The sequence below is a fragment of the Maniola hyperantus genome, chromosome 10, assembly GCF_902806685.2.
Source record: "Maniola hyperantus chromosome 10, iAphHyp1.2, whole genome shotgun sequence".
Classification (NCBI taxonomy): Eukaryota; Metazoa; Arthropoda; class Insecta; order Lepidoptera; family Nymphalidae; genus Maniola; species Maniola hyperantus.
This window is the reverse complement of record NC_048545.1, coordinates 11,453,338-11,480,940: the sequence shown is the minus strand read 5'-3', so window position 1 is coordinate 11,480,940 and position 27,603 is coordinate 11,453,338. Positions and strand designations below refer to the sequence as shown.

Sequence of the window (27,603 nt, the reverse complement as noted above, 5' to 3'; positions counted from 1 at the left end):
GCGAAACTCTACTAAAATATTCCATATCTATAAAAAGTAAAAGCACATAATTTGTTAACATAATTTTAAACAGCCATTAAGAAAAAGTGGTCGTGTTATGCAATAAAATCTCTACTTTCTTCATTCATAATTATTTACTAATGGTATCCTTACTAGTACTATACACATCAATCTTGGAGATACTTCGATCAGGATAATATTATGTACTTTATATAGTACGTATAAAATTTTGTTTGTCTGTCTGTTCTTACCTATGCAATTACACATTGTACACCCTTCACCCAATTGAGTTGAAACTTTGTACACTTTGCACACATATGTATCTATAAACATATAAAAGGAAAAGTTAACTGACTGACTGACTGATCTATCAACGCACAGCTCAAACTACTGGATGGATCGGGCTGAAATTTGGCATGCAGATAGCTATTATGATGTAGGCATCCGCTAAGAAAGGATTTTTCAAAATTCAACCCCTAAGGGGGTGAAATAGAAGTTTGAAATTTGTGACGTGGACGCAGTCACAAGCATAAGTCTAGTTCATAAATAGAGAGAGGAACATACAAAAGAAAAAACCAGACAAGTGCGAGTCGGACTCTCGCTCGAAGTGTTCCGTACCGTTCATATAGATATATAAACGAGCAAGAAAATCACGTTTGTTGTATGGGAGCCTACCCTATTTTATTCTGTTTTTTAGTATTTGTTGTTATAGCGGCAACAGAAATACATCATCTGTGAAAATTTATACTGTCTAACTATCACGATTCATGAGATACAGCCTGGTGACGGACGGACTGATGGACAGCGGAGTCTTAGTAATAGGGTCCCGTTTTACTCTTTAGGTACGGAACCCTAAAAAACTAAACTCTTACATTAGGGTGCAAAGTGTTATAAAGTATAGGAATAAATTCCACATGTTCAAAAAAAAACAAAGATTCCGACGAACGCTGTTAAAAAGGTTATGATTTATGAAACATAGTGACGATAAATCAATCAATCAATCAATCAATCAGCCTGTTTGCGTCCACTGCTGGCCATAGGCCTTCCCAAGAGCACGCCACCACACACGATCCTCCGCCTTCCTCATCCATCCACTTCCCGCTACCTTCTTAAGGTCGTCAGTCCAGCGGGTTGGAGGTCCTCCCACACTGCGCTTGCCGATACGCGGTCTCCACCCCAGAACACGTCTGCCCCATCGGCTATCGGTTCTGCGGCAGACGTGACGGTAAATGTCGAAATGAAAATTCATCAGTAAAAGTGAAACTAATCACCAGAACTAATACAACCAACTATGAAACATGCAACAATGTATCCATGGGTAACAATGTGTTAAAATGTATAAAATTGAAATCAATTACAATCACATGCATGGTAGAAAGAGATATTTACTTATACCGTGGCGCAATTTCAAAATGTTCTCACCATGTTCTCACACTCTTGATTACCAATGATGACGTTGCGATTTTGGATGATTAATGAGGAGATCCCACACAGTCACTGATGAGTGATGTCATGACAGATACTCATGTGGTGTTATATACTGCGACAAGGCTCTCTTGGCACTTGAATGACATTGACAGGGGGGCGCTGTTGGAGAACAAAGGCTTAGAGCATTCAAACAAGAACAAAGGGGAAACTTGACGGCAATGTTAGTTCCGATTTTCACCACGCGCCGATATAGCCTTGTTGCACTGTACATTAAACTTGAGCATGTAAACTGTCGTTTTGTAATTTGAATATTATTTTTAGAATAGAATAATATTTTTTCTAAAAATTGTGCTTTTTTTTCTAAAAGAAATTTTTTTTGTAAAAATTTCATACCCTGTAGATTGGTTCAAAAGTTAAACATCCCGAACAGTATTACAACTGTCCAGAAAAGTAAGTATGGAATTTCATTTCTAAACAGTAGGTATTACAACAATTTTTGATTTATCGTGCAAAATGTCGAAAAAATATGACTGTAGTACGGAACCCTCGCTCGGTGCGCGAGTCTGACTCGCACTTGGGCGGTTTTTTTTAATGGGTTATACCAGGAAACTCGCTCTTTCCTCACTGACCCATGCATTCAGATGAACATAGATTTTAATGATTATTTATTATTTCAAAGAATCGATTTACGGATAGGTATATCAAACTATTCGTAGGTATATCGTAAAAGACGATACAAGAATGATACAAGCCTACTTACATCGTAATCGATGATACAAGTGCAATATTTAAACCGAAATTCCATTATGTTGTCGGAACCATGAACAGCCTTACATACACTTACAATTATAACGTCATAATATTGACCGCTTATCATTCCATGGAAATGAATTCCAACAATTCCACAGAAAAAGTACAAAAATGTTCTCCTCAAAGAGTTCCGGCAATATGGCATTTACAAATACTTTCTCCTGGTAGTCCCACGACCCACTTGCACGGAGACAACTCGTTCTTCTGGAACGCCCAAAATATTCGGTGATTAAAACCGATCGGTGTGCCCATGTCTTTACTTTCCACTTTTCAACTGTTGCCAATTAAATTTGGCAGGCGGTAGGTAACCATTTTGTTTTTGCGCCTTTTATAATCATGTTGTACATATGTTAATCGGGATCTTTTGATTAATCACAAAAAGAGAGTGAAATCGAGTATTTTAATGAGATCGATGCAATCGATGCTGCATTTTTGTATTCGCAATGTTTTATATTTGCTTCGGTGAGAGTGATTATTACGGCTAACATTAAAATTACTTAACATAATCTACTAAGTAATGCATGCTGATATAAATCAGTCATCATCATTATCATCAGCCTGTGGATACAAACATGCATTAACTGTATAAGATTAAATTTTACATTGAATTCATAGCTGGTTAAAATTAATAGTAGAAGAAACTTAGATTATAATCGTACTTTTTGCCTGGTTACAATCAAATAGGAATTTGTTGCGTGGGTACTAAGTTACAATGGGACGAGAACGACGCTACTATGAGAAACTATTACAAATGTATATTCGTTATAAATTGCCAACTATGCTTACTATGGAGACTGGGGCGAGACTGTGAGCTTATTACTTACTTTAGTGAACTTGTTAGGAAAGTTCTCAAATATTAATGATTTTAAGCTTATTTCGTTGTTTAACGAAATATTTTAATGTAGATAACGGGTGCATACCACTATTAATTTGGCGTTTTTATTTGTCGATATTTCAACCCAATTGCACGGGTCGTGGTCACGACGGGACTGCGGTGCTGCGAGAGATGAAGTTCGAGCTGTCAAGGGTAATAGCGAACTACCCTCTTTCTTGTTCTTTTCGCTGGAACTTCACAAGCTCAAATATTAATTCTAATACATCCACTCCAGTTACACTCTACGGATGGTTCTGACTTATTTAACTTTAACTTGTTTATTTTGAACTACCTACTTATTTTGGATCTAAATTAAATAATCTTCTATAATATAAAAATGAATCACTAAATGTGTTGCTCATCGCAAATCTCGATTTTTTATAATATTCCTTGAAGTACGAGGATGGTTCTTACGGGGAGAAAAATTTAAAAAAATTGAATCGACTGTTATAGGCGGAACGAAGTTCGCCAGGGCAGCCAGTTGAATATAAAATCAACTCACTTGAAAGAGTAGGGATTTCTTGTCTTATCGACAACGAAGTATCACAATGTGTTAGGAAATTTTAAAAAAAAAGCATCTAAAGTCTAAAGTCTTTCCGTCAGATTTAATTTTCAAGAACATCCGTTGGGAACACGATCTATTGGAACTTTCCCTTTAAACTAAGTGTACAAGTCAAACATTTGAACTTTCTTTGCGGAGGCAAAGGCACACATTTACGAGTATCTAGTGACAAACCTAAGAGAGGACTTTACTTTTGCCTTGCTTATTGTTTATGTTTTTTTTTTGTTTACAGATCAAGATGCGGCAGAAACGCGGCCTGGCTATAGGCATCCTTCTAGTATTACAAATGGTAAGGTTTTTTAAACTTTGTTTTTTTTTCTATTTTCAGAATCCTATACAGGGTGTAAACAGAACGCTAGGAAATACTTAGCGTTATTATTATACTATCTAAAATAAATACAATCAAATACCAATAACGGTTTGCCTCATTTTGTAGTTTTAGTGATTTAGTATTTTTCAAACTCGTATTGTATGGCGTTCAAAACTGGGGTCAATACAACCTACAATACACCTACAACGTGGCATTGACATCCGAATGGCCTTTTTACGCAACGTTCATTGGCCTCTAGCGTCAGTCAGATGTTTTATATGCTATAAATCGTGAACTTTTACAAAATATAGATACGATATTTTTTTATATATTTCTTCGCGTTTTTTTGTGGTATCGTCATGAGTACTATCACGTGTCTTCGTTTTTGCTAGCGTTCTGGTTACACACTGTATATGCTTAAAATAAAACTTTCTATATTTATGCGCTTCAATTAACTCAAAAATTCTCAAATCAAATTTCAAATCTTTTCTTCTTCGTTTGAGTACCTAAGTATAAGCTTCTTGTGCTGATTGCTAATGCTGATATCTACAGACTAATCAAACCTCTGCTTTAATCAGACGTTGAGTTTTTAAGCTACCTAGACATGTTTAAGTACCTACTACCTACTTACCTATAAAGACATTGTAGAAAATAAACTGGCCAAGTGCGAGTCACACTCGCGCAACGAGGGTTCCGTACGTACATAGTTATAGTCGTATTTTTTAGATATTTTGCACGATAAATACTAACTACATATAATGATATAGAAACTATTATGTATAAAAATAAATAAAAGTCTGTTTTATAATGTGCAGGTAAATCCCTTTATTTATAATACCCCATTTGGTATAGTTATCTTACTTTGAAAATTAAAAATACTAATTATTTGTACATTAACACGATTTAATTTTTTTTTTGTTATGTAACCACAAATTCACGGTTTTCGGGTTTTTCCTTTACTACTACCTACCTGCCAAACATGATTCTAGGTCAACGGGAAGGAGCCTAAATAGGTTTTCTTGACAAACACGAGAGGCGTACCTACAGACAGACAACAAAGTGATCCTATAAGGGTTCTTTTTTTCCTTTTGAGGTACGGAACCCTAAAAACAGTAGATAGGTACTAGTAAAATGACAAAGTTAAGAGGAAACTTTCACTCTAGGTGTTAAATATTTAGCGAGTTCGTACCTACTTCATACGTTACATACTATAGGTAGAGGTACTCGTATCTATTCCGTAGGTGTTCACGACTATCAAATAACATTGTTACATGCTATTGCTTTGAAAGATTAGATTTCAACTCTCAATTTTAAAATAATTGAGTTGCGATTATTACTATTACGTAATTTAGTGTTACTTAGGTAGGTATCTTAAAATAGAAATAGAAAAGTTTTTTATTCAAGTAAACTTTAAAAGTGCTTTCGAATCGTAAAGTGAGTTTATCACATACCATTTAACTTCCTGCATGAAGTAATGATAATAAAGTAATTCGAGTTTATATTGGATAATAACAATTTATACATAAAACACGAAAAAAATTGACGAAAATATAAAATTTTCGATTTGTTGTTGTTATCAGTGCCTACCTATCTCAGTACCTGTATTATAAATGCGAAAGTGTGTTTGCTGGTTTGTTGATTTGTCCTTCAATCACTTCGCAACCGATTGACATGATTTTTTGCATGGACATAGTTAAAGACATGGAGAGTGACATACGCTACTTTTTATCCCGGAGAATCAAAGAGTTCCCACGGGATTTTTAAAAACCTAAATCCACGCGGATGAAGTCGTGGGTATCAGCTAGTAAACAATAACGTTACAGTGTTGCAGATACATAGAATGAAACTTAATTCAATTAATATATAAGGCAAGAGTCCAAGCACACACTAAGTAGAGCGGCGCTTGAAAGTTAATGGTTTTTAATCGACACAAGTTCCTTTTATGGCACATCACTAGAGCGCCATGGAGGTTGGTCTGTTTTCACTGTGTGATTTTTTTACGTAACATAAACCTAAGTGGGTACCTGTGGGATTTCAAAAAGTATATCAACAAGCTTATTTCCGCGACTATTGACGACCTCCCTGGCGCAGTCGTGAGCGCTGTGGTCTTATTAGTGGGAGGTCCAGGGTTCGATTCCTGGCAGGGGTTTGGAATTTTATAATTTCTAAATTTCTGGTCTGGTCTGGTGGGAGGCTTCGGCCGTGGCTAGTTACCACCCTACCGGCAAAGCCGTGCCGCCAAGCGATTTAGCGTTCCGGTACGATGCCGTGTAGAAACGAAAGGGGTACGGGTTTAATAAAAACTGCCATATCCCTTCCAGGTTAGCCCGCTATCATCTTAGACTGCATCATCACTTACCATCAGGTGAGATTGCAGTCAAGGGCTAACTTGTATCTGAATAAAAAAAATTAAAAAAACTTTGTCCGCGTGGACTACACAAATTTCAAATCCCTATTTTATCCCCTTTAGGGGTTGAATTTTCAAAAATCCTTTTTTAGCAGATGTCTACGTCATAATAGCTATCTGTATGCTAAATTTTAGCCCGATCCGTCCAGTAGTTTGAGCTGTGCGTTGACAGATCAGTCAGTCACCTTTTCGTTTTATATATTTAGATAATCTTGTTACCTATTAGAATGTACAGAAAGCACCATTATCTCTGGGGTGATAAATAGTTAAATTAATCGCAGATAAAGAGAGATGAGATTCATATGAAGAAAAATAATGTCTAGTCTAAAATGATTCTGAGGAAGGACCTTTTAAGATGTAATAGAAATAAATTAATAGATTCATAATGTTAATTTTATTGGAACTTTTTTCAATAAAACTTAAAGCTAGCCTTATCTATATAGCTCAACTAGTATTTTGCTCGCTGCTCGAGCTGCTAAAGCAGCTCTCGAGGTCTATAATGGCCATTTTGAATAAATAAAAAAAGTTTTAAATTTTGTATGAAAAAATAAATTCCGCCATTTTGAATTTTTTTTCCACCCATCGAGTAGACCTTCGGATCCTGATCATCTCTTGCCAAGAAACCACTCTTCCATCTGTCATACCCTCCGAGATGGACGCCGATGAAATTTGTATGGCAGCCATCTTTTTTTCACAATTTAAAAAAAAAATTCAAATTTTTGGCAATTGGATGAGGTTTCGAATGACATTTGGTCGAGCACCTCCCACCTATCTTCAATACCTTGAGCGTGCCCTTCACCCGTCTCCGAAATCCTCAATCATCAGCTCCCTCCATGTTTTTCTCAAAATGATTTCTTGTCTTCTGTACGAAAGTATTAATGAAGAAAAAAAGTTTCATACAAAATTTTACAGGAGGAAATTTTTTGAATATCTCGGCCGCCATCTTGTTTTTCCAATTTTTTTCACTTTTTCTAAAAATTGTTTACTAATATCTTCAATAGTTGCAAGTTGTAACAAAATCGGTTGGAAAACATAAAAGTTACAAAAGTCAGGTCGGCCGCCATCTTGTTTTTCTGAAATGTCATAATTTTTCCCTACTCGAATCCCACTTCTGAACATATCTCCCATACATTATAATATCATTTTCTGTCTCTTTCTAGGAGAACAATTATGTCAATGAGTCAGTCAGTGAGTGAGTGGTAATTGAGCTATATATAGTATAACTAGTATTTTGCTCGCTGCTCGAGCTGCTAAAGCAGCTCTCGAGGTCTATAATCGCCATTTTGAATAATAAAAAATTTTGTATGAAAAAAAAAAATCCGCCATTTTGAATTTTTTTTCCATCCATCGAGTAGACCTTCGGATCCTGATCATCTCTTGCCAAGAAACCACTCTTCCATCTTTCATACCCTCCGAGATGGACGCCGACGAAATTTGTATGGCGGCCATCTTTTTTTCGGAATTTTAAATTTTTTTCCAAATTTTTGGCAATTGGATGAGGTTTCGAATGACATTTGTTTGAGCACCTCCCACCTATCTTCGATACCTCGAGCGTGCCCTTCACCCGTCTCCGAAATCCTCAATCATCAGCTCCCTCCATATGTTGCCCTAAAGGAATCTTTGTCTTCTATATGAAACTATAAGTGAAAAAAAAAAGTTTCATACAAAATTTTACAGGAGGAAATTTTTTGAATATCTCGGCCGCCATCTTGTTTTTCCAATTTTTTTCACTTTTTCTAAAAATCGTTTACTAATATCTTCAATTGTTGCAAGTTTAAACAAAATCGGTTGGAAAACAAAAAAGTTACAAAAGTCAGGTCGGCCGCCATCTTGTTTTTCTGAAATGTCATAATTTTTCCCTACTCGAATCCCACTTCTGAACATATCTCCCATACATTATTATATCATTTTCTGTCTCTTTCTAGGAGAACAATTATGTCAATGAGTCAGTCAGTGAGTGAGTGAGTGAGTGGTAATTGAGCTATATATAGTATAACTAGTATTTTGCTCGCTGCTCGAGCTGCTAAAGCAGCTCTCGAGGTCTATAATGGCCATTTTGAATAATAAAAATTTTTGTATGAAAAAATAAATTCCGCCATTTTGAATTTTTTTTCAATCCATCGAGTAGACCTTCGGATCCTGATCATCTCTTGCCAAGAAACCACTCTTCCATCTTTCATACCCTCCGAGATGGACGCCAACGAAATTTGTATGGCGGCCATCTTTTTTCCACAATTTTGAAATTTTTTTAAAATTTTTGGCAATTGGATGAGGTTTCGAATGACATTTGCTCGAGCACCTCCCACCTATCTTCAATACCCTAAGCGTGCCCTTCACCCGTCTCCGAAATCCTCAATCATCAGCTCCCTCCATATGTTGCCCTAAAGGAATCTTTGTCTTCTATATGAAACCGTGATTGAAAAAAAAAAGTTTCATACAAAATTTTACAGGAGGGAATTTTTTGAAAATCTCGGCCGCCATCTTGTTTTTCAAATTTTTTTCACTTTTTCTAAAAACCGTTTACTAATATCTTCAATTGTTGCAAGTTGTAACAAAATCGGTTGGAAAACAAAAAAGTTACAAAAGTCAGGTCGGCCGCCATCTTGTTTTTCTGAAATGTCATAATTTTTCCCTAGTCGAATCCCACTTCTGAACATATCTCCCATACATTATTATATCATTTTCTATCTCTTTCTAGGAGAACAATTATGTCAATCAGTGAGTGAGTGGTAATTGAGCTATATATAGTATAATAATAACTAGTATTTTGCTCGCTGCTCGAGCTGCTAAAGCAGCTCTCGAGGTCTATAATGGCCATTTTGAATAATAAAAAATTTTGTATGAAAAAATAAATTCCGCCATTTTGAATTTTTTTTCCATCCATCGAGTAGACCTTCGGATCCTGATCATCTCTTGCCAAGAAACCACTCTTCCATCTTTCATACCCTCCGAGATGGACGCCGATGAAATTTGTATGGCGGCCATCTTTTTTTCACAATTCTAAATTTTTTTTCAAATTTTTGGCAATTGGATGAGGTTTCGAATGACATTTGCTCGAGCACCTCCCACCTATCTTCAATACCTCGAGCGTGCCCTTCACCCGTCTCCGAAATCCTCAATCATCAGCTCCCTCCATGTGTTGCCCTAAAGGAATCTTTGTCTTCTATATGAAAGTATTAGTGAAAAAAAAAAGTTTCATACTAAATTTTACAGGAGAAAATTTTTTGAAAATCTCGGCCGCCATTTTGTTTTTCCAATTTTTTTTCACTTTTTCTAAAAATTGTTTACTAATATCTTCAATTGTTGCAAGTTGTAACAAAATCGGTTGGAAAACAAAAAAGTTACAAAAGTCAGGTCGGCCGCCATCTTGTTTTTCTGAAATGTCATAATTTTTCCCTACTCGAATCCCACTTCTGAACATATCTCCCATACATTATTATATCATTTTCTGTCTCTTTCTAGGAGAACAATTATGTCAATGAGTCAGTCAGTGAGTGAGTGAGTGAGTGGTAATTGAGCTATATATAGTATAACTAGTATTTTGCTCGCTGCTCGAGCTGCTAAAGCAGCTCTCGAGGTCTATAATGGCCATTTTGAACAATTTAAAAAAAGTCATACATTTTGTATGAAAAAAAAAATTCCGCCATTTTGAATTTTTTTTCATCCATCGAGTAGACCTTCGGATCCTGATCATCTTTTGCCAAGAAACCACTCTTCCATCTTTCATACCCTCCGAGATGGACGCCGACGAAATTTGTATGGCGGCCATCTTTTTTTCGGAATTTTAAAAAAAAATTCAAATTTTTGGCAATTGGATGAGGTTTCGAATGACATTTGGTCAAGCACCTCCCACCTATCTTCAATACCTTGAGCGTGCCCTTCACCCGCCTCCGAAATCCTCAATCATCAGCTCCCTCCATATGTTGCCCTAAAGGAATCTTTGTCTTCTATACGAAAGTATTAGTGAAAAAAAAAAGTTTCATACAAAATTTTTCAGGAGGGAATTTTTTGAAAATCTCGGCCGCCATCTTGTTTTTCCATTTTTTTTTACATTTTCTAAAAATCGTTTACTAACATCTACAAGAGCTGCAAGTTTAAACAAAATCGGTTGGAAAACAAAAAAGTTACAAAAGTCAGGTCGGCCGCCATCTTGTTTTTCTGAAATGTCATAATTTTTCCCTACTCGAATCCCACTTCTGAACATATCTCCCATACATTATTATATCATTTTCTGTCTCTTTCTAGGAGAACAATTATGTCAATGAGTGAGTGAGTGAGTGAGTGAGTGAGTGGTAATCGAGCTATATATAGTATAACTAGTATTTTGCTCGCTGCTCGAGCTGCTAAAGCAGCTCTCGAGGTCTATAATCGCCATTTTGAATAAATAAAAAAAGTTTTAAATTTTGTATGAAAAAATAAATTCCGCCATTTTGAATTTTTTTTCAAGTCATCGAGTAGACCTTCGGATCCTGATCATCTCTTGCCAAGAAACCACTCTTCCATCTGTCATACCCTCCGAGATGGACGCCGATGAAATTTGTATGGCGGCCATCTTTTTTTCACAATTTTGAATTTTTTTTCAAATTTTTGGCAATTGGATGAGGTTTCGAATGACATTTGGTCGAGCACCTCCCACCTATCTTCAATACCTCGAGCGTGCCCTTCACCCGTCTCCGAAATCCTCAATCATCAGCTCCCTCCATATGTTGCCCTAAAGGAATCTTTGTCTTCTATATGAAACCACAAGTGAAAAAAAAAAGTTTCATACAAAATTTTACAGGAGGGAATTTTTTGAAAATCTCGGCCGCCATCTTGTTTTTCAAATTTTTTTCACTTTTTCTAAAAACCGTTTACTAATATCTTCAATTGTTGCAAGTTGTAACAAAATCGGTTGGAAAACAAAAAAGTTACAAAAGTCAGGTCGGCCGCCATCTTGTTTTTCTGAAATGTCATAATTTTTCCCTAGTCGAATCCCACTTCTGAACATATCTCCCATACATTATTATATCATTTTCTATCTCTTTCTAGGAGAACAATTATGTCAATCAGTGAGTCAGTGGTAATTGAGCTATATATAGTATAACTAGTATTTTGCTCGCTGCTCGAGCTGCTAAAGCAGCTCTCGAGGTCTATAATCGCCATTTTGAAAAATTTTAAAAAAGTCATAAATTTTGTATGAAAAAAAAAATTCCGCCATTTTGAATTTTTTTTCAATCCATCGAGTAAACCTTCGGATCCTGATCATCTCTTGCCAAGAAACCACTCTTCCATCTTTCATACCCTCCGAGATTGACGCGGATGAAATTTGTATGGCGGCCATCTTTTTTTCGGAATTTTGAATTTTTTTCCAAATTTTTGGCAATTGGATGAGGTTTCGAATGACATTTGGTCGAGCACCTCCCACCTATCTTCGATACCTCAAGCGTGCCCTTCACCCGTCTCCGAAATCCTCAATCATCAGCTCCCTCCATATGTTGCCCTAAAGGAATCTTTGTCTTCTATATGAAACCACAAGTGAAAAAAAAAAGTTTCATACAAAATTTTACAGGAGGGAATTTTTTGAAAATCTCGGCCGCCATCTTGTTTTTCAAATTTTTTTCACTTTTTCTAAAAACCGTTTACTAATATCTTCAATTGTTGCAAGTTGTAACAAAATCGGTTGGAAAACAAAAAAGTTACAAAAGTCAGGTCGGCCGCCATCTTGTTTTTCTGAAATGTCATAATTTTTCCCTAGTCGAATCCCACTTCTGAACATATCTCCCATACATTATTATATCATTTTCTATCTCTTTCTAGGAGAACAATTATGTCAATCAGTGAGTGAGTGGTAATTGAGCTATATATAGTATAATTACCACTGACTCACTGATTGACATAATTGTTCTCCTAGAAAGAGACAGAAAATGATATAATAATGTATGGGAGATATGTTCAGGAGTGTAGGAGGAGGAGTTTCATAGAAATTGTATGACTTTTTTTTATTATTCAAAATGCCGATTATAAATCTCGAGAGCTGCTTTAGCAGCTCGACTACTCGATACTAGTTACTATATAAATACAGACAGGCCGTTGCGCAAAACATGAGCCAGCCGAGTCTGACTCGCACTTGGCCGGTTTTTTTCCATCTATCTGCACAGTTAACATGCATGTTGGTGATGCGACCTTGAAGTTTTTTTCCATCTCAAAATTGCCCAACGCACCTAAAGAAGTTTTCACTTCAAAAATCATAACAAAATCAGATATCCAAAATAAAATACCCACATTATAGGTAATCATCTCAAACGTAGGGCGTATCTAAGTCTTCCGCGAGGAAATAGCACGAGATAGCATCTAATACGGTCATCGGGCAAAAGCCCCCATATTGGGCATTGACCCACTCCCTCCTCTGACGGACATGTCTAGTTCCGTCTAAGTACGCTATTTACCTGTTTTGTCTTCGCCCAGTAAGAACCACTAGCTTAAATGGCATCATTGTAACTGAACGTTGTAAACAACTCTTAGTGCTTACTTAGAAGTGTAAAAAAACTGTTGCACTGATTTCAGTAATTATCTATGTGGCCATACGCTTAATAGCTCTGGTCTCTTGTTTGAAGCTAAGCACGCTTTCACCAGAAATATCTCATTAAATACACAGATAATTAAAAAGAGTATAACAAATGCTTACATATTTAAGTTATCAAACAAACAAATAAACATTTAGAACATAAAAACATTAGATGATGCCCGCGACAAAAAAATATCGATAAAAAGTAGCCTATATGTCCGTCCTCGGGATGTAAGCTAACTCTGTACCAAATTTCGTTAAAATCGGTTGAACGGTTGGGCCGTGAAAAGCTATAGCAGACAGACAGACATACAGACACACTTTTAGACAGACTTATTACCATCGATATGGATTAACAGTCACCAAGAGTATAGATGGTATAGAAGAAGAGGAAGTAGAGTAAGCAGATTGACCTAAACCTAAAAGAGTAAATACCTATAATCTGTAAATGCCTTCGGCGATCGAAGATACGTCTGGACAGTTGAAATTATTTTTATATAGAGTTTTTAATTTAGAGTTCATAGCTTCTTTTTCGGACTTTATCATTTTCAAACTGTCAGGCTGCTACTAAAAGAAGCTAAATCTAAATAATGTTTTCATTGTGCATTCTTGTTTACGTAAACATTTGAGTAATAATATGACAGTCATCTTTATACTTATCTAACGCCACCTGGAAATTATTCGTCACGATTACTGATTGATACTAGTTAAAGGATAGGCGTCAATGGATGATTTTTTTGTTTAGACATTTTACTGGTTGTTACTACCGGAACTAAATTTTCATAATGTACCCAACGTTGTTCTAAAGTAACCTAAAGTAATGCCGATATATGACAATAGACTGATGTCGTAAGTGTAAAAGCCAGCTTTCCCGTCGGTCGGTCACACGGCGACCTACAGCGCCGACATACATTGAACTTGAAATCCTGCTCGTCATTCTAGGTATATTGTCCTACTACTTATTTCTTTGCTGGTCAACTTTTATAATTTATTCCACAACTACGACTTTGTTTTTATTCCAATTAGGTACTTAGGTATTAGTTGAATTATTTATTATTCTTATTTTAACTTGTTATGTAGTATCAACTTTCAGCGTTTGCTTTTCCTAATTGATCTCTTGGTTTTCTATCATAGCAATGAAAGACTTTATGATAATTTTAATTACAAAATTATTTAATCACCTTTTATTAACTTCTCAGTTTCAACGCTTTCTTCTTGTCTTCCAAGATAATAGTATTTTTAATCAGACTTCATAAAGATTATGCAGAAAATTTTAATTTAATTAATGTATGAAAGGAATTCCTATCCAAGTTAAGTAGATAGTACTAAATCAAAACAAACTTAATTTTGCGGTCCCAAGTAAAAGGGATTTTTTTAAAAAGTGTGATTTATGTTTCGTTCTAGGTCATGGAACCCTTGGTTCTTCTTATAATAATTATTTTTCTATGGACATGAAATCGGTCTCACTTTTAAAGTACACTTCAATGCATTTAAAATGTTTTCATTCAATCGAAGCGTGTGTCACTACTAAGCAGGTTAAGTATTTTAAGTATTCTTTAAATGTATTGCCAAATAAATATACGAAAAAAGAGCGGATCTAAAGGCGCTAATTAAGAATAGCTAAAGCCTTCAAACACACAAAGGTGATAAAAAAGCCGAAACTAAACAAACATCCGAAAGTCACGAATTAGCTGAGTCGCAGCGATTTAATGAAAGTAAAATTAGTCCGGCGAGAGCAACGACCGCTCAGTGACACACTGCACTTGACGGCCGCTCCCCTGAATACTCATAAGCGGATCTTGTTCCACTCGCGTGGTTGCGAACTGAGCATCTGCTTTGAGGCCTGTGGGTTTTCTACAAAACATGAAAATAAATCATTTTTAAATCTCCGCGGTGCTGCTTTATTTTACTAAATATTTTTAGTTTTCCAAATAAATTAAAATTGTTTTTAGGGTTCCGTACCTCAAGTGGAATAACGGAACCCTTATAGGATCACTTTGTTGTCTGTCGGTCTGTTAAGAAACCTACAGGGTACTTCCCGTTGACCCAGAATCATGAAATTTGGCAGGTAGGTAGATCTTATAGCAAACATTCGGGGAAAAATCAGAATGCCGTTAATTTGTGGTTACATCACACAAAAAAAAATTTTTTGGTCATGAACTAATAATTAGTATTTTCAATTATCGAAGTAAGATAACTTACATCAAGTGTGGTATCATATTATTATGAAAGGTCTTCACCTGTGGATTCTAAAACAGATTTTCTTTTATTTTTATGAATCATAGTTTTTGATTTATCGTGCAAAATGTCGAAAAAATGTGACTGTACCACGGAACCCTCGGTGCGCGAGCCTGACTCGCACTTGGCTGGTTTTTTTGCATTGTCTGGAGTAAGGTACTTTTAAAAATCAAATTCTAAAATGTTAACCGTGTATAGCTTTTCAAATATGGTAGGAACAACGACAGAGAATTTTGTTGTGGTATGAACAATCTTATCAGTGACATATTATCAGTTATGAACGAAATTTATCAGCGTAAAAATGACGCGCGAGACGCTGTAAATCGTGATCTATTAAATGATCGACTAGTTAAATAACGTACGTAATTTCTTTTTCGTTTCAACTTTCTCTTTTGAGATAACGTAACAATAATAAGACAGTGCGTAGGATCAATCGAACCATGCTGTCCGTCCAGATTCCAATCTAAAATAATTACTGGACTCGACCATACGGGCAGGAGGATGAAACTTTATAAGCTCACTCATAAATCTTTATTGATGAAAATAAAAAGCCTCCACACATCGTAGTCGGAACCGATACTTTCTAATTTGTTGCTTGAGGCGAAACAAATGAGAGTTATTTAGAAGCGTCGACGATTCGATAATTCTAGGCTCACCGATAGCCAATAATAAAAGTCAGATTGAAAAATAGTGGCTGGTTAAATAAAAATCTTTTCGAGATAACATTCGACCACCCAAAAAACTGCGACGCGATGTCTGGAAAACCAGAAATAATTAATGACAAAGTGTAAGCTCTGCGGAACTAGTTTAATGTTTCTGAGAGCAGAGCGGTCAATTGAGCGATGATTTAAATCAAATGTGAACCAGAATCATGGCAACTTTCACGTGATGATTCTATTCATGTCGAGGAAATCTGAGAGTTATCTAGTCAGATTTTGTTCGACCCAGAACATTGGGTGTTGTCGCATATCTTGGAACGGGTGCAGGTTTTTGGAGAGACATATTTAAACTGGTCAGTGTATCGAATTAAATAATACTTAAAATATTGCCCACGCGCTAGTGAAAGCTGGTGGTGCTACAAAACATGTAATTTTCATGTCAGAATAATATACGGGGCTTAAGAGGCAGATACTTGTTATATTGTTTAATTGGTTTCATCGTGTAGTTGGGATATGTTTTGAATAAGTACTTTTTAAAACAGACATTGCGGCTAATTCTGTTGTACACAATCTCTAAACTAAACTAAAATGGCACGTCTAAATCTATTGCTATCCCTTTCATTATGTTGCTTGCGGAAAAGGACAGCACTACATTTAGACCTGTTAATTTAGTTTAGTTTAGAAATTGTGTACCAGAGAATTGGCCCCATTGTATTATTTAGTAGTGAAATATAGAATATGCATTAGAGAATTCTTCACAAATGTTGTTTTCCCGATGTAATTTACAAACATATCTACATAATTTTGATATACATTCATTTGTTTACTATAATTTTCTCCGCGGAAAATTTAAATCCAGACGAAAGAATGGTTTACAATATTAAATCATTAAAGTATTACCTAGTATAATAATTTTCTTCTTTCAGAAGCTACAATAACTAACTAAGCCAAGAATCGCATCGTGGTTTTAATTCATTTCTTGTTATTAAATTCTCTATTTTTAGTACGAAATCATAATTTGCTTCTATGTATTTTTCAGAGCGGAACGCTGAGCGATCAGACATCTAACGAAGGTGGTGGCGGGGGCGGGCCGAGCTCAGACTCCAACAGTGCAGCAGAACCATCCAGCGACCAACTAGCGATGGAGTCTTCGGAAAGGGAAACGCCAAGTCATGCTTACAATGGACCACCTCCTCCAGTTCCACCGCCACACAATCGAAGGCAGAATCCACAACACCATCAGCCACACCATCCAATAGGTAGGCATCAAACATGCAAAATTATAATTATTTATGTCACATAAAGCTCTTTGATCTGATGAGTTCTTAATATAGGATTTGGATTCGCTGATGATTTTACCTACCTATTTATAAAATTAGTTTTGCAATAATATGTATATTCAATATTTTCATTTCAACTATAATATATTTTTACAGGTATGCCCAGGATTCCCAATCATCATCAAATGCACTCAAAGCCTTTCCCTCTCGGACCACCAGTCAATCACCACAAAAATGAGATTGGCACTGGATTCCGCGGACCTCCTCCTCCTCAAGCACCGCCTTCTGATGCTCAAACTTCAGCCAGCGATAAGGTGTTCAGTACCGCTGGGGACGTATGGCCAGCACCTGCACCTGACATGCCGAAGATTCTTTCACTTGACGTAAAGTGTGAAAAGAATGCTATGAGAGTCTTTCTCAGTTTCGACAAACCATTCTTTGGTATAGTATTTTCAAAAGGCCACTATTCAAATCACCAGTGCGTCCATCTTCCGCCCAATCTAGGAAGAACATCAGCTTCATTCGAAATCGGTGCACATGCGTGCGGTACAGCGGGCAGTGGAGACCCACGATACCGAGGAGACGTAGCCGCCGCCGGGACATATTTTGAGAACGTAATAGTAATACAATATGACCCACAAGTACAAGAAGTATGGGATCAAGCAAGAAAATTACGGTGCACGTGGCACGATCAGTATGAAAAGGCAGTTACTTTCAGACCTTTCCCAGTGGATATGCTAGATGTTGTTCGAGCTGATTTCGCTGGTGACAATGTCGGTTGCTGGATGCAAATTCAAGTCGGAAAAGGACCTTGGGCATCTGAAGTGTCGGGACTTGTTAAAATCGGACAGACAATGACTATGGTATTAGCAATCAAAGATGACGATGCGAAATTCGATATGTTAGTTCGTGACTGTGTTGCTCATGATGGTCAACGCGCTCCTATACAATTAGTCGATAGGCGAGGCTGTGTAACTAGACCTAAACTCATGTCAAGGTTTACAAAGATCAAAAACTTTGGAGCTAGCGCATCCGTTCTTTCGTACGCTCACTTCCAGGCATTCAAATTCCCTGATTCCATGGAAGTGCATTTCCAATGTACAATCCAGATTTGCAGATATCATTGTCCTGACCAGTGTTCCGATGGCGGTCATAATGTAATTGCTCCTCACGCTGAATATGGACCGCCACAGATTGACTCGTATCCAGTTAATGTAGAGATAAGGAGAGATGAGCGCAGAGTGAGGAGGCAACGACGGGCTACTTCCCCGGAAAAAGAAGTCGGTGTGAACAGAGTTATACGAGTAGTGTCTGCTGGTGATCTCAACATGGATTCGGCAGACGAAAGTATCCTTCCGAAAATTATACCGACACCGGGTCTTGTTTGTATGACAACTCCCGGGTTTGCTGCGACGCTTGGAGCCCTCCTTATCACACTAATATGCTCATCCGCAGTTTCAGCAGTCTTATTTTTCAAACTGCGTCCCATATCAAAATTGAAGAAGAAAACCGCCGCTGTTTCCACGATACCGAGGCCGCACCCGACGACAGGACCACACGTTATCTCAAAAAGTCGATTTTACTCGTAACATTTTGATGCATTTATAATAAAATTTGTAAATAGTAGGGTAATGAGACTGAAGTAACAACCATGCCAATACATTATTTATTAATGTGCTCAAATAATCATTTAGGTACAATTGAAAGTCCTGTAGTTTTTATTGTCCTCGTGTTAAATGATTTTAAAATTATAGAAAAATTGAAGAGAGTGAAAAAACAGGCTCAAGCCATTATGTGACTTCAGTTAAGTTCGTATATAGTTAACAATAATAATGCATTTAAAAAAGCTGTAGTAGCAGACCTCAATGAAAGGATTAGATCAAGAGAGTGATTGCGCAATGCACTTACATTAACAATTATGTTCAATGATAAAGGCAATATTAAGGCCTATATTGTCCATCTCAATTTTATTCTCAATGAACTCTTTTCCAACGTTATCGTATTAGATTCAAAGTAGGTATTGTTAAGCTATTCTAATTACAAATACTTTGCGCAATTACCCCTGTGATTGAAATGGAAATGGAAAAATGGAAATGAACAATAGTTTTGACAAACCCAAATGTAGTATTAAAACGTCATAAGTACAATCTTCTGTTACCTCTTGTCGAATGTCCTTTTGATACAGGGGCAACGGAAAATACGTGGTATAGCATCATTTAAGTCCGTTTTCTATATTCAATCTATCTGTGATCCATCTAAAATAAACTTGCGCCCAAAATTAATGACTTATCTATCTTTCGATAAGTTGCTCAACAACATTAATATGTTTTGTCAACAAATATCATTTGTTTATTCAGTTTTATCTCTTATTACTGATGTCAGTTAATTAGATGAGCATAGGTACAGTCATCTCAATCATACAATTTCCTACAAATAACAACGTTGCTAGGTAACTTACCGACAGATTACAGATAAGATTCTTTTTATTGATTTCAGCCAGAAGCAACGTTATTAGTCAAGCATTTATCGATTTTTTTGACAATAATAACGTTGTTAAGGAATAAATCTATAGATTACAGATAGATTGAATATAGAAAATGGACGTTAGGTAAACCGCTAGAAATAGTTTAAAGTAACTTGTCATTAGTATTAATATTATTTATTTTAGTTAAGTTATTGTTATAGTCATATCTATTTATTAGCTGTTATTTATTTTAACCACCTGAGTACCTCCTCTTCTTACATTTTTTTTGTTGTCTTGTTTTATTTTTTTTAAATCTACGAGCTGTTGAAAATAGTTGTCAATTTTATGGACACCGCTTTACAAATATTATGTTTCGAAAAGTTTACGTTTAAAGTTATATTATAAGCGAATAATGTACAACATCATGAACAAATGTAGCATTGAATATAATAACTAAACAATATAAGGTAACAAGTAACTTTTATTTACCCGACTTATCCGAGAAGTGCCGAATAAAGAAAAAATTGACAATTTTTGCATAAAAAAATTTGTGGTTTTATTTTGCCTATTTTTATACAATGTAAGTATAGGTACAGTATTTTTTTAACAGTATGGGGAAATCCAAACCCATAGAAGATACAGGGAAACTATAATACTAGCATAGTCAATTTTTTGGTCTAGCGTGAGTTGTCAAAAAAATAGCAATAAAATTGACTATTTTTTTAATTCTGATCGACTCAGTTTCATGTAAGGATCATTTCATTGTATGGGAAGATAATCAAGACAGCAAAAGTTGGTGAAAAATACTCTGTATATTTTTGTACAAAGGTACAAAGTAAATGTGCCTTTAATGCGTCCGAATTAAGCGTGCGCTTGATACACCAAACAGTAGGTGATGATGCAGATTAAGGTGCAGCGCGCTAGCTAAGAAGGTACCTGTTCTCTCTTCTTTTGAAGGTAAGTGCCAATATTATAGCCAGTGGGGAAAACGGAAGCAGGAAGGGTATTCCATAATACGCTAGCAGTGCGTAATAGAGTTTAGAAACAGGGGAGCGAATCGCTTCGCTAAAAAATAGAAAAGCCATTAGTATTTCCTCTACCTGTCAACTTCAATTGAAAATTACGACTTGGAACGATAACGCACTAATCCGATCTCTGATCCAAATCCAAGCTACTCAGTAGACATCTTTGACATATCAACGTCATACATCCGATTTGAATCCGAGGTATAAATATTCAAATATAAATATTCTCACGGATGACGGAGAGTTGTAGTGCTTAAGCTACCATACAAATAAGTTCTATTACTACTTCGGAACGTATTTTCACGGACTCCGATCGGATAAGTGCGTGATCGCTTTTATAGATATCTAGATAATACACTAAACTAAGACAAACTATGGGATGCGTCCGTAAGTGGCGACTGATAGCCGCACAGTCGTTTGGGACGCATCTTGCAAGATGTCGAGTTGCGAATCTGGTGAGTTGCGAATGTGCTATGCCAGGAGTCAGAGAGTACATTATATTATTATTATCAGGCTTTCAAACTATTTTAAGAAAGCAATCGATCACTCTAACTAGTTCAGGGTAGCGTCCTACACTCCCGACTGTAACGACAGCGACGATAAAAGACGCCTAAGCAAGTTTTTTCCGACCCCGACGGTCAAATCATGTAGGGCAATAGGTACACATCTACAATCTCTGCAAGACGTCTTTGCCGCCGAAGACGAGGTCCCCGATTTCAAACGTCACCCGGACGTGAACTCACGTCAGTAGGTAATACTAGAATTTGATAGACCCAGCCGCGAAAATTCAAATTTCATTTAAAAATACTCATTTACTTCATATTTGTGCAAATCTGGGAAAATTCAGAAAATTATCTTTCAGGAACAAATATGAAGTAAATGAGTATTTTTGACCAAAGTTTTATGGAAAAACATGTAGATGCATAAATGTTATGCGCGCAAAACTTATTACCATAAGCCTTCGATGTATGATTAGACTACTATTTTCGAAAAACTAACTAAAATTTGAATTTCGCGGCTGGGTTTATCAAATCACCTTAAAAACTAATGACGGAACATTGAAATAAATAAAAAATCCAAATATTATCAACATAACTTTAATTTCATTAAAAATTAACAAGTGCGTTTATTGAAACACATTCCGTCATTCACACAGAAAAATAAATATAAACAAAATTGTTTACAATAAATATTTTCTGAACTCCCAACTAAAAGTAAATGCACGAAGTATTAAAATAATACATAAGTAAAAGGAAATAAACCATAACCGTTATGTTGAGAGATAACTTATATCAAGTGATTACAGACCTATATGATACGAAATAAATGTAAAAATTGCACTTAAACAAACGTATTTTCACAAAAAAAACTTTGTGTCACTTACGAAATAATAGTTAAAATAAATGCAAGATTTTTGGGTGGAATGATAATATGATAATTGCAATAATTAATTATCATCTTACCTTTTACCTAATAAGCTGGTTGAAAGACCGACACATCGATTCATCCAAATCAAAGCAATATTTTCTGTAAGTAGGTATCCAAGTGTTTATTTTATCTTCAGGATCATAAAAAATATTCAAGAAATTGATCAAATGTCTATCAAAACTATTGTAAAAATAAGATAAAATATAATCGGTCTTTCAGCCCACGAATAAATTAATACTTAAAATACCACTTAAAATAATACTTGATTATTCTAGATACAAAAGCTAAAAAGTATTAATAAAAGTAATAATTTATAAAGTTAAAATTGAGCAATAGTGATAAGGATACCTACAATGAAAAATACAATTTTTTTAAAAGAAATATTCAGTATTAATAAAAGCAAAATAAATGCAATCATATTAGTTTAAAATAGATGAATCTATCTATCTTAGTTAGATATATTATTATTGTATTCATTGGTGTTTGTTGTATGTTACAATAATGTTAGCGTCTCGAAACTTAAACTTATCTAAATAACTAAATATAAATGTACAAATTAAATATTAAGATAATATTTTATTGATTAAATAAAGAAATTTTAAACAATTAATTATTTTTCGAGCGTCAATAAGTCTGAATATTATGAATATTCAACATCATAGACAATTTTTTTTTATCGAGCTGGCAGGCTTTTATTAGCTTCGCTTACAACTCTTATTCGATAATAATATAATATTACCTATTCGTCAAAAGTAACTTGTTCTTTGTAACCTCACTTTTATTGTTCTGGTCATTTACAAACGTCTTACTACTTACATAAAACCTAAAACATCCTTAAAAATTTAAGTTTACACATACTTAAAATAGTAAATATACTACACACTTTAATCATTTTGAGTCATATTATGCTGTACTTAAATAAAACAAAATTAATGATTGTTTAAAAAAAGCCTACCAAGTGCGAGTCAGCTCGCGTACCGAGGGTTCTGTAAATACAGTTGTATTCTTTCGACATTTTGCACGATAAATCAAAAATAGATGCATAAAATAAATAAAAATCTGTTTTAGAATGTACAGGTAAAGCTCTTTCATAATATGATATATCCAACTTGGTATAGTGATCTTATACTTTAAAAGTTGAAAATACTAATTATTTGCTCATGAACACATTTCAATTTTCTTTTGTGATGTAATCACAAACTCACGGTATTCAGTCTGCCTGTCTGCCAAATTTCGTGATTCTAGGTCAACGGGACGTACCCTTTTGCGGTACGGAAAAAGATAATAGTTTTACTATATTATAATAGGATAACTTATCAAAAACACTTTTGCCTCATAAATGAATGAATTTGACTCATGAAAATAAAAATCAAGTGGGAAAAAAAATTTATATAATTTATGGAATCCATTAATTACGGATGAAAAGATACTTGATATTATCCTGAAAATATACCAGTTTTTTATGATTGGATATTCAAAAATACTTTATCTAAACTTATTCTAATGGCATGACTCGACGTTTATACCTAACTAATTTATAATGTAAACACGTAAAGAACACTTTTAAAATAGTATATAATAGTATAAATAATCTGTACAACATTTACCTATAAATAAAACTTACAAAAATGCTCACAACAGTGAAGTGAATACAATCAGGTTTTGGACTATGTCCGTAGCACGACTTAGCACCATCGATTGTTACGAGGCAAATCTAGAACCTTTAATTTCATAATCCTAAGTGTTATTGCTATAAATGAAATGATTAAGGTACACCTTAACATAAAATATATTTGACTGACCAATAGGAAGACTAATATTCTGAAATCAAATTAGTCTACGAAATTTTAAGCAATTTTCATTTAATCTAAATGTATAAGAAGAAAAGTTTTGACGCACTGACTGACTCAAAGACGCCCATCCCAAACCTTTAAACCTAAAAATCTGAAATTAAGCTCTGAAATTCCCTTTACAATGTAAACCGGATTCTTCAAAAATTTCACCAGATAGGGAATAACAAGGATCTATATTTTCACCGAAAGAAACCGCAGGCTGTCACCAGTAGATTTATGTATTGAAGTAGAACACATTAAGAAAAAAAGAGAATAATTAATTTAAGACATTATATCGATATCTAAAAACACTAAACTTACGTGTATAACAAAATGGAGTAAAGAGAACAAATTCAGAAATGAAGAAAATAAAGTAAAAAGATAATATAAAGTCCAAAAAATCCAAACATTGCTGAAAAAATCAAATAGGAAATTAATATACTTGAAGAAAACTTAGAAACAGTAAGGGACTGTTTAGAAACAAGTTACGAAAAAATCCTAATAAAACAGTCTTAAGGAAAAGTGTATTATTATACACTATAAATTCTGGCTATCCCTCACGCGAGTGATGAGGATGTGGGGGGGATCCTAGTAATCTTAGTGCCATCCAAGCTGCTAATGAATGTGATGCCGATGCAGGTGACATGGGTGGTGGCGTTTGCGAAGCCATCCTTGAGCGAAGTTTCTGGAGTAAAACTGCTGCAGCCAAGGCCGCTCCCGCTGCTGCGCCAGCCGCCGACGCAAATAGTGCTCCGAAGCTAACAGCGCCCATACAAATGCCGTATACTACCTAGAAAATAGAAATAAAGGATTTTAAAATAATTTAATTAAGTAGGTAGCCCATGTAGCGTGTATGTGCAAAATTGTTTTAAATTTATTTTGTAATTTGAACTTCTTGAATAGAACTCACAGACAAGTATGTATATTGTGTGCATTGCTTAACGGCCCTTAGCTGAGTGTGCAGACACTTACAATGCGACGCACTCGAAACGCATTATGTATGCAAATATTTGCTACTGGTAGGAGATAAATCTAAGCCGTCTATGCTAAACATGTAGGATAGGAGGTACTAATTAGTAAAGATTACATTAGGTACTTCGTGCTCACGAATAACCATTTTAATGGTAGATTATAAATCTAGCTACATCTATTTAATAATAATTAATTAAGTGTATTAAAAACTTCGTAAAATGTAAATTTAAATACTCTCATTTGATATTGAAACCTTCTACAGAAGACTAGCTTATTCCTGCGACTTCATCCGCGTGGACTTTACAGACTTGAAACATGAATTTTCAAAAATCCTTTCTTAGCTGATGCCCTCATAATAGCTAATCTGCATGACAAATTTCAGCCCAATCCGTCTAGTATTTTGAGCTCAGTCATTCAGTCAGTCAGCTTTTCCTTTTGTATAATATTATGTAGATTAATGATTTGCAGTTTTATTTATATTCATATTCAGAATTGGTTAAAGTTCTGTAAGCAAATTACCTCTTCCCGTATTCTTCCGCTGAAGACTGTGACAGGTTCTCTTGACGGTCCAAACGCAAGATCAGCTTCAGATACAACGTCGTAGATGCCTGATACTCCGACATCTGCAGATCTGCCTTCACGAACTGTACGACGTTTACGTAAAGACCTGGGACCTGCTACAGCTGGACCTGGGATTTTGGCTAGTACTACTGCATCTCCAGAAGGCTCTGGTTTGATATTGACGTCCAAATTCCTTGGACCGTGAGGGAATCGCTCGCGTTCGCCAAGGTCTGATGGACGGTCCTGAAAAACCAACGTACATTCGTAAATAATTAGTTTGCGATAGAACAGTTACATATTTTTTGCAACACTATAATTAATTTTTCATGGTCACATTCCGCTCAAATTTAAATTAATGGATTTAGTACCCCGTTACTTTCATTTTCTGCATGACAAAGCTTAATTGCTTCGAGAATTATTTCTGCTACTATCTTATTCATTTTAGACGTCGAATAATAGAGACCACCAAAAATTAATCTGAGACTATAATTGGAACAAGATAAAGACCTGTTAGTAATTTTATCATTTAGTAGTTTGTGGTTTATACAATCGTCCACGGAGCTATGAATTAGCTTTGCTCATTACTGAGTTATTATATTTGCCATTTTCCTGCCACAAAGCGTAAAGCTCATTCTTGTAGCAGGCCTAACAACATCATGTCGAATGAGTGGAATTTGGACATTGCTTTCTTTTGAATTTTAGTCTCTACCTAAACCTTTGAGCTACCAATTATTTACTATTCAGCACTTAGTTTCTTACTTTTAGACTTATTTATAACTTAAATAAATACACTGATTCTTAGCCAATTTTTTTTTGGTAGACGTGGTTGCTTATTTCATAGTAGCAATCTTTACGCAATGGTGACAGCGGGAGAAGATCGGATGCTTTGTTGTTCTCGATTTAGGTACTTCAGGTCATACATATAAGGTCATAAGAATATTAAATTATAGAATGCGTTAATTATTTTAAACGTAAACTTTTAAAAATGAACCTAAAAACTAAACTTCCATGTGTACAAAATGGAGGGCAGAAATGGAATTATTGGAGTGAATAGTTGCTACGTAAATAGTTGCTACGTAATTTTAAGAATTTTCTGATAACCTGTTCATTTTATCCTCTGCAGCGTGGTTGCCTGGAAAAGATCGTTTCAAAATGATAACGCCACCAATCAATCTGTTGTACTTTATACTTTATGTTTTACTAGCTTATTCCCGCGACTGAGTCCGCGTGGACTACACAAATTTCAAACCACTATGTTACGGGATGAATTTTCAAAAATCCTTTCTTAGTGGATGCCTACGTCATAATAGCTATATGTATACCAAATTTCAGCCCGATTCGTCCAGTGGTTCGGGTAGTGCGTTGATAGACCAGTCAGTCAGTCAGTCAATCGGCTGTTCCTTTTATATATTTAGATAGATGTGTATGTATTTTAAAGTGTTCATTCCTTGGTGTGTCAAAAAGTTTACTACTCACTGTAAAAGGTCTAGCCAGAGCTTCAACCAGTTCTTCTACTGCAGCCATTCTATCAGCATCAGATTCTCTAACCGGCGCCGGTGCTCGCTGAGGGGCGGGAGCCGGAACTGCGTCACCTGACACTTCATCACCAAAGGCTTCTTCTAATGGTAGGCGTTGGTGATCTTCAGCCAAGCTTAGATCTGACTCCTCTACTGCGTTGTCACTGTAAAATAGAGGATAAGAATAAAATAGAGGATAAAGAAAATAAAATGAAAGTGGAAATAAAAGTTGATGGTTGAAAGTTTGCATTTTTATTTGTTAAGATAAGTTTTCAAAATGTTACTCGATTTGTTTTATTTTTTCTCAAGAACTTCGCTTACGTATTTCTGCGAATAGTTACTTTCCAACTCCTATATCCACGTTCAAAATTCATATCGAGAGAAAAAAATTGTTTAGCCGTTTATTAATTTAAACTTGGCATTACAGAAATTTAAACTGTGTGTAAAAACACGCTTATTAAGTCGAGGCTATTATAAGTGATGGATTCCTTAATGAAAAATTTGCGTGGAAGCAACCGGCTAAGCTTTCAGTTGCCTACAAGATAGAACAGCAAGTTTTTACACTGATAATAATATTATTGTAACATTTTACGATCTTGAAAGGGTAACTGCTGAGTAGGCCAGATGGCCGACTCGGTAGAATCTGCTTTTCGAACCGACATCACACACAACTAGTCAGTGACGTAGCATAA

General features: G+C 35.4%; 2 protein-coding genes across 2 annotated transcripts in view; one reads left to right on the top strand and one right to left on the bottom strand.

Annotated features, from left to right (window-relative positions):
* Nucleotides 1–19,025, top strand: part of dy (dusky) — a 44,844-nt gene extending 25,819 nt beyond the window's left edge. The window contains exons 2-4 of the mRNA XM_034972695.2: nucleotides 3,907–3,963; nucleotides 16,872–17,091; nucleotides 17,269–19,025. Of these exons, the coding sequence (XP_034828586.1) occupies nucleotides 3,913–3,963; nucleotides 16,872–17,091; nucleotides 17,269–18,701 (1,704 nt within the window). The 5' untranslated portion in view covers nucleotides 3,907–3,912 and the 3' untranslated portion in view covers nucleotides 18,702–19,025. The remainder of the gene's footprint in view (nucleotides 1–3,906; nucleotides 3,964–16,871; nucleotides 17,092–17,268) is intronic.
* A 4,378-nt stretch (nucleotides 19,026–23,403) lies between these two features.
* The window catches only part of m (miniature), a 111,527-nt gene continuing 107,327 nt past the window's right edge, over nucleotides 23,404–27,603 (bottom strand). The window contains exons 10-12 of the mRNA XM_034972474.2: nucleotides 26,871–27,075; nucleotides 25,353–25,637; nucleotides 23,404–24,651 (exon numbers count right to left, since the gene is read on the bottom strand). Of these exons, the coding sequence (XP_034828365.1) occupies nucleotides 24,412–24,651; nucleotides 25,353–25,637; nucleotides 26,871–27,075 (730 nt within the window). The 3' untranslated portion in view covers nucleotides 23,404–24,411. The remainder of the gene's footprint in view (nucleotides 24,652–25,352; nucleotides 25,638–26,870; nucleotides 27,076–27,603) is intronic.